The following is an 8,232-nucleotide window of genomic DNA, read 5'->3' on the forward strand; positions in this document are numbered from 1 at the left end:
TTCTGAATGAAAAGACAAACCTTTATTTGACATGGAAAACCAAACAAAAAACCAAACACATATTTAAAAATTGTAGTTCGCTATAAAATTTAGCACACAAAATATAGCTTTTCTTTGATATTGTAGGTCAATTTCACTCTAATAGTTCAATAACAAATTATAAACCTTTTTTAAGGGAACAAATTATTTACATACCACTGGCCTTGCGGAAGAAGTACAACCCAACATACTTACAATGAGTTAACAGCATTTCATTTTTTAAACCAGATTTTTACAGGTCGAAACTTAAAACCAATGTAAACAAATATGTCTTTAAAACAGTCTCCTTAATATGAACTCCATCAATAAACATTTATAGTGATTTCCTTCTATAATGACTGACTGACTGACTGACTGACCAAAGTTAAGGAAAATATATTATTGCAAGGGAGTAGAGGAACAACTATCAGAAATAAATGATATGAATAGAAAAGTCAATGAAACTAATGTTTACATAGTCACTATTTTTACAATATTACCCAAGCATTTAATTAAAAACAGGTGCACACATGATGAAAAACGACAACAAATGGCCTTGCCACTATTTTGCTCATTTAAATAAGATTACAGCTGCACTTCGCAGTGAATAAATGCAAGCGTGCACGTGTTAACAGTGTGTAGATATCCAACTTAAATGACAAAAGTAGTTTCAGAAATCGTATGACACCAAACATCATAGCAAGAGGTATGAAGTGTCAGGATAATAGCTGCATGTAAACACGGTGAAATAAACTAACGATTATTTAGAAGTCCATCAGCGCTATGGTGTTATGTATTAAAGACAACAATTAAATGAATGAAGCTTCTGAAGGGAAACACACCTGTAAGAGTAAACATCCCTGAGTTACCTAGTTTTGGTTCAGAATGAAGTGCATTTCAGAACGCCTGCCTGTTTTCGTTATTACTAAAATGCGGCTGTAGAGTTTAAGAACAATAAGAAGGCAAGGAAACATTGCTTCATGATGTTAAGATTTCTGTAGATGAGAATAAAAAAGGGACACACCATTAACCAAAATACACATAAAAAAATATGGTGTTGTTTTTACAGCTGGTCATGATTATATTAACTCCTATGGTGAGAATACACTTGTGACACACAATGCTACTTTATTTCATAAATGAAAAAAACAAACAAACTAGCAAAAGAAAAACTAATCCCAAGCTTTAAACAGTCAGTTCAGAGATAAAAAGGGGTCTTTTGGGTATCGGTAGCCCTCTCCGTGAAATTTATTAAAGTGTAAAATGTGATGAAATCTTAAGAAAACTAGATGTTTTCAGAGGAGTGCACACTTTGAATATTCATGGTGATTTTGAAGTACCATCTACAATGAAGACATTAGTTAAACCCTGATCCTTAACCACACAGAGTCTTATTTATCCAGAAAACAGTAAAATAGATCATAGAAATATCTAATGATGCTATTCTGCATAAAATGGGAGACGACCACGTCCTAACTCTTCTCTTCATCCACATCGATATCTTCCTCCTCTTGCTCTCTGGCCTCGCAACCACCAGAGTCATGTGACACTTCTACTTCCTCAACATCCACTTCCTCTTCATCTCTCTCTTCACAGGAGGATTCCCCCTCATCTCTTTCATTCTCCTCTGAACCTAATAGGAAAAAAAAGGTAAAGCATGCAGTCATCAGGGTTCATACACATTTTTACTACTAATATTCCATGACTATTCTAGAACTTTCAAGTATATTTTCATGCCATAATGTTTCATGTAATGTCTACATATACTTTGAACTTTTTTTTCTTTTTTTAAATATTTCCCAAATGATGAATAACAGGGCAAGAAAAATTTCACAGTATGTGTAAAAGAGGTCGGTGGCTGAGCCCATAGCTGGACACGAGCTGTGCGCTCTCCTCACGCATGCATGCTGTGACATCGCAAGCAGACTCCTATAGAGCTTGCACTTGATTGTAATAGTGACTACATTTTAATCTTTGAGTAAACTGTCTCTTTAAGGCCTGTGACTGTATTTCAATATTTTAAATTTTAAATCATCTGGCCACAAGAATTTTTTTGTAACTTTAATGAAGCTTAAATAATATACAATGAAGACTATGCAGTGTTAAATATTCAATATCTGTACATGAATAGTGAATACCTGAAAACTATAATTCACTTTTATCTTTACTATATTTTATTGATCTATGCTTGAATTAATTTGTTATATTTTATTCAAGATTTACTCCTTTACAAAATCTCCCCAATCAATCCAAATAAACCTGGTAAATCATTTAGCGAAATTGTATTCACGTCGCAATATATACCACAGAAATACAAAATATCGTAATGTTTTCCAATATCGCGCAGCCCTAATTCAAGTATACAGATATTTGTTAATTAATGTCCACGACTTTTCCAAAACTTTGTGGGTTTTTCTGTTTTTGCAAAACTTTTTCAGGCCTGAAAAATGCCATGTCAAACCGTATGAGCCCTGTGTCATTTTAAAATGCTGTGAAACCCTTTGGGAAATGTACACACTGCTAATAGGTGCAAAATACATTTTGTGAGATTTCAATAGAGGCATTCGTGTTGCACATCTTAAAAGAATATTGTGACAAGACTGAACATTCTGTCATCATTTTCACACCCCTTCACTTGTTTCAAACCTGTTTGAATTTCTTTTTCTCTGTTAAACACAAATGAAGAAATTTAAAAGAAAGCTAAAAACAATCAACCTGTATAGTATTTGTATTTCCTACTATAAAAGTCAATGGTTACAAATTCTTTGCTTGCTTCAAAATATTTTGTTCTGTAAACAAAATTAAGAAGCACACAAGGGATTAGTATAACTTGAGGGCGAAAAAATAGTGAGTAAATTTTCATGTTTGTGTGAACCATCCCTTTAAATTCCCAATTTTAATTAAAAACCGGTAAATTGATTTGACACTTTAATATTAACGACAGCACACACTTTCCTGACAAACGCTTCCGTCTTTGACATTGTTTTTGTTTTGAATATTATGCAAGACATTAATTAATCTGCCTTACTGGTGTAACCGGTCTATTGAGTTTGTTGATTGGTTTACTCAAGCTTCATAAACACTGCAACATTACATTCAAAATAGAAACGGTTCTGCATTTATTCAGAGTATTCGACCACACCTTGTGACAATGTGTTGGGTGAGATAACAAAATCTTGAACAAAAAAAAACATGAATATAAATGTGTTTATTTTAATATTTATTTAACATTTTTGTTATGTAGCAGTGAATTGTAGGGGGCAGGGTGTGCCACAACCACATTTAAATATCAAAATGAATCCCCAACATTATTATCATCTGCGTTTATGGGACACAACTTGCCTCACAAAGTTGTGAGGATAGACACTGTGGTAACCATTGCAACATTTTAGATATCAAAGTTTACTACCCTTTTTTCTGTACAAAGTACAGCATCAGATTTGTTTGTAGCACACTCTTAAGGCTTTGCCATACCATCCAACAAGCATTTTTGGCCTTTTGGCTCAGAATAATTATGTATCTGGAGTTATAGAAGTGGACAAATGTGGGTCATGATATTTTAGTCATAGTTTAATCAATGATCTAATAATGAGTGGTCAGCAGAGATACATTACTGTTTTTAACTGTTTTGAACTCATGTTAATGATTTCTAATGACCATTTGTGTTCATTCTATTTCATGATGCACAACAGTTCACAGTAGTGGCCAAATTATGTTTGTAGCGAGTGAGGTCTGGCCAAGAGCCGTGTGAACGGGGTGATTCCGCAGTCACACTAGAGTTTGAGCATGCAAAATTGTTGTACAGTGCTGTGAAAAGTAGCGGGATTAAACAAAATGATTAAACATAAAAAAAGGACATCTGAGATCCCCCTCAACCTTCTTAAATAGCAATGGTCCAGACTCATTCAAAAGTCAAAAAAGGAGGCAAAAAAAATATCCTCAAAACAGTCTATATGTCTTCAGTGGTTCAAGCTAAAAATTATGAAGCTACGAGAATACATTTGCATGCACATAAAACATTCATAACAACATTCTTCAAATTTTTGTCCTCAGTGTCAGTATAGGGTGCACATTCATGAGTGCTGTGCACTTATATATACCCTGGATGCCTGTGGGCGACTTACTATTTGAACAACTTGCAGGTGTATCTGAGGTATAAGTTAGAAAAGTGACCGAGCGTGTGAACATGCACTAAGGAGAAGAATAGTTGAATAGATGTTATTTATGATTTAGGTGCACTCAAACTTGATAATATTTCATTGAACCACTGAAGGCACATGGTCTGCTTTGAGAATGCTTTTATTTTGTTTGGAAGGTCTTGGAATTTTTTCTAAATATCTATTTTGCGTTCTGAAGATAAATGAAGAACTCTGAGATCATTAATAACAATTAAAACATTTCGGAGTGAACCTTTTAAGTATTAAAAGATTAACTGATGACAACATTTAACCCCAGTGTGTACATGGCATAAAGGACATTTTGAGAAGTAAACCTCACCTCCACCTTGGTCATCATCTTCATCATCCTCCTGTCCCAGGCTTTGGCTATTCTGCTCTTCGTCTTCATCGGAATCTGAGATGATCACACACTCATCTCTATTACTGCTGCCCTGAGGTTTAGGAGCACTGCTGGAGAATGGAAGTTGGTATACAATAAAAAGAAAATCAGAAATGGATGTTTTGAATGAGGAAATTGTACATGCTTTAGGCTGAAATTACCTGCCATTCTCTCGTGGCTCCCAAAGTGGAGTTAAATAATACCTCAAAGGGTTTCTATACAGGTCTTCCCTCAAGATCTAGAACAAGATGAAAGTTAACTTTTTTAAACTCAATCATTACTGTGTGCATGTAACAATTTTGAACTGCTCTCGCTGATTCGCTGGATTATTCATTTTCTGTATGTAACCTCATGAGAGATGTACCTGTGCTATGTCATCCCGTCCTGGGTTGCTGTGGTCACTGAACCAATGGAAGAAGCTCTGATAGACCCCCTGCGATGTTCGACGTGGTTCTCCACTCCCAACCAGATTCTGCCCTCTGTGCCACAATATTGGGTTTGAGAAGGACACTGGAGACCCTGAGGAATAAATACAGATGTTATCGCATTACTATTGTTGTGTGTATATTTATGAAAAGGGGTGAACTGTGATCAAGTTTTGCTCACCTCCCATACCGAGATGAAGCTCTTTCACAATCATTTTGTTTTGAAAGAAAGGATTTCGCCGGAAATGGAAGCAGATGCGGTATCCAAGTTTGTTGTTCTTGAAAGACTCAATCTGTATAATGAAAAGCAAATTCCAAATCTAGCTAATTTGCATGATTTAACACCAGGTTTCAACAAGAAATACATTTTATGAAAAATGTTTTACCTCTAAGTTAGTCATGTAGCTAAGAGCGTCTTCATCAGTCTCATCGATATGTGCTGATAAATGTGGATGATTCAGAAGCTGACGAGCTTTAAGTTAAGTGCTCAAACACCTGGAATTCAGACCTCTTTAGTGCAAACCTTTTTACGTATACACTTCCTGACAAAAGTCTTGTCGCCTATCCAAGTTTTAGGAACAACAAATAATTACTTGACTTTTAGTTGATCATTTAGTATCAGATGTGCCTTATATGAAAGGTAAAGGCCTCTAGATTATGCTTATTTTACCAAAATATGATCATGCCAGGCTGTTGATGTTGCCATCCACTGTGCAGATCTTTTGCACACCCCCATACTGAATGTAATCCCAAACCATGATTTTTCCTTCACCAAACTTGACTGATTTCTGTGAGAATATTGGGTCCATGTGGGTTCCAATATGTATTCTGCAGTATTTGTGATGATTGAGATGCAGTTCAACAGATGATTCATCAGAAAAATCTACCTTCTGCCACTTCTCCAAATGATCAACTAGATGTCAAGTTATTATTTGTTGCTCTTACAACTGTGATCGATGACAAGACTTTTTGCAGGTAGTGTACACCTACCTAAATTTTACTACAAAGGTATGATCGTCCTTGAACATTTAATCTTGAACCAATGATAAATTCCTTCACTCTTCTTTCCCTTTGAGATAAATTTGATCCAATCAAGAAAAAGTATTTAACTTATTTAGAACAGTAAACATTTGATGACATATTATGAGATGCTATTCAAAGAGAAAATTTCACCATTTTTTTTTTAATTCTGCTATCATTTACTCACCCTTCACTAAAACCTATTTGAGTTTATTTCTTCTGTTTAACACAAAAGAAGATCATGTTGGCAACCATTGGCTTCCATAGTATTTGTTGTTCAGCTTTCTTCAAAATATCATCCTTTGTATTTAACAGAAGAAACTCAAAGACTTAAAACTACTTGATAAGGCAAGTTTAACTTTTGGGTGAACTGTATCCTTTTAAGGGCCACTAGGCACAAAATAAAAAAACTAATTTATTAAAATTTTAAATCTTTATACTTTACCACTATCCTTCAAAACACTAGGTTGTGCCTTTTTGTCAAACTTTCTTCATTTAAAAAAAAAAATCAACAAAATCTTATACATTCCCTTATTCTTACTATTTTAACAACCACATATCAGAACAAGCATTATAACAAGCAAAGATTGTCTAACGTTACCGAAGTAATTAACATGATTCCACCCATATTTTGTCATTAGTAAACATTAAACATTGTGTGTTAGTTTGTTTTCTATCTCGCACGAGGTAACTGACAAATAAAGAATTATGCTAGAAGCTAGATGACTTCTGTTCCAATAACTCAAAGATCCCAAGGCCACTATTACGAGCAGTGTTAAAGGATACAGCGGTGACCCAGAAGCCCGGGACGGCCTGTGTGATGGCGCTGCGCTGGTCCAGGTGAGGGCGTCTCTGGCGGCTCAGCTTCATCTCCAGGCGCTGATGCAGACGCGCGCCTTTCTTCTCCAGCGCGTCCAGCCGCATCTGTACCTGTGCGAGCAGCGCCACCGACTGCCGCACCTCCGGGGCCATCTTCACGGACACTATGGCACACTCGCCATCCTCGTTATCTTCATTATCAGAAGCGACAGACGAACTCGCAGTGGAGGAAGAGCCGGGCAGAGAGTCTTCATCCTCCTCTTCCTCCTCATCGTCATCCACAAATGATGGATCTTCTTGGTCCTCGCAGAGCAGCAGGGATGAGGAGCTATCCGCAGCGGCAGCCTCCGTCCTCCTATCGCTCTGAGAGCAACCGGGACGATTAGACTTATCCCTTGACTTCTCTCTGCTGGCTTTTTTAGACGAGCAGGGCATTTCTTTACAGTCATCGTCCGCGTCTCCGCCGGTCAAACTAGCGAGTGCTTCTGCAGCGGCGATGGCAGCGGAATCTGACGGCTGGCGCGCGCTCTCGCCTCCACTCACATTAGCCTGTCCAGTGCTCTCCTGAGCGGCTACTTCGTCCTCAATCTTCGCCTCTTTCTCCTTAGCTCCTTCAGAGGGCTCGGCTCCATCTTTTGGTTCACCATTCCCAACTTTCTCGGGCTCTGCGTCCTCTTGAGGCTCATTTTTCTGTTCCTCGACACTTACTTTCGCCTGTTTGAGCTGCGTGGACTCACACTCTCCGCTCGGACTTGCACTTCTTTTCCTCGTGTTAGTTTCGGACGGCTGGCTGCTGTCCGAATTAGTACTCATGATACTGACTAGTTGTAACTTTATCAGACGTATATGATTATTTCCTAGCGGACAATTATTTTACCTGCGGGACTCTATCCGTAGCCCGCTCTCGCATTACAACACTGCCAGTTTCCAAGTCTGCGCAAATGTCAGCAGGCCTAGCCAGCTATCTAACGCTGAAAGATGCTAGTTCAGGTCCTCGCTGACTGTCGCATGTCGAAAAATGTCCTTTGTATTTGTGCACAGAATGAATTATGTTGAGTACATTCCCACTTAAGAGTCACAATTCGCCTAAAAACGTCCAGTTCTGTTGTATTTGTTTACAGTTTGTCCTTCCGTTCGCCATTTATCCGAGGCTTTACATACGAGAGAGAAAACAATGCTCTGATTGGCTGAAATGCACCGCGCAAAAATCTCTCGGCCAATCGTAGATGATGTACTGCAGTAAGTGACTAGCCATCGAGTACGTCAGCGTAGCGTTGCGTTGACGCATTGTGAAACATTTCTGAAACTAACTGTTGTATATTTTCGTTCACCAGAAGCACAACTTCATGTTGTATAATGTGTGTATAATGCACTGAAAAACAGCCCGACAGTG

The 8,232-nt window shown here is 37.6% G+C and overlaps 1 protein-coding gene across 4 annotated transcripts; it reads right to left on the reverse strand.

Annotated features, from left to right (window-relative positions):
* Positions 1-8,003, reverse strand: tspy (testis specific protein Y-linked). Of its 4 annotated transcripts, none has more exons than XM_087262884.1 (7): positions 6,807-8,003; positions 5,387-5,464; positions 5,182-5,293; positions 4,940-5,094; positions 4,737-4,813; positions 4,516-4,643; positions 1-1,645 (listed from the first exon to the last, which is right to left on the reverse strand). In XM_087262884.1, the coding sequence occupies exons 1-7, from the start codon at positions 7,650-7,652 to the stop codon at positions 1,491-1,493; spliced, it is 1,551 nt and encodes a 516-aa protein (XP_087119010.1). In that variant the 5' UTR covers positions 7,653-8,003; the 3' UTR covers positions 1-1,490.
* Positions 8,004-8,232: the final 229 nt, after the last annotated feature.

The sequence above is a fragment of the Danio rerio genome, chromosome 8 (assembly GCF_052040795.2).
Source record: "Danio rerio strain M-AB ecotype USA chromosome 8, GRCz13ab, whole genome shotgun sequence".
NCBI lineage: Eukaryota > Metazoa > Chordata > Actinopteri > Cypriniformes > Danionidae > Danio > Danio rerio.

What these genes read in the sequence shown, in the direction of transcription:
- tspy (XM_087262882.1), bottom strand. Translation starts at nt 7,652, where the DNA reads ATGAGTACTAATTCGGACAGCAGCCAGCCGTCCGAAACTAACACGAGG. An exon ending in GCTACATGACTAACTTAGAG is followed by an intron (nt 5,294 to 5,386) that starts GTAAAACATTTT and finishes TTCATTATACAG; the next exon opens with ATTGAGTCTTTCAAGAACAA. An exon ending in GACGGGATGACATAGCACAG is followed by an intron (nt 4,814 to 4,939) that starts GTACATCTCTCA and finishes ATCTTGTTCTAG; the next exon opens with ATCTTGAGGGAAGACCTGTA.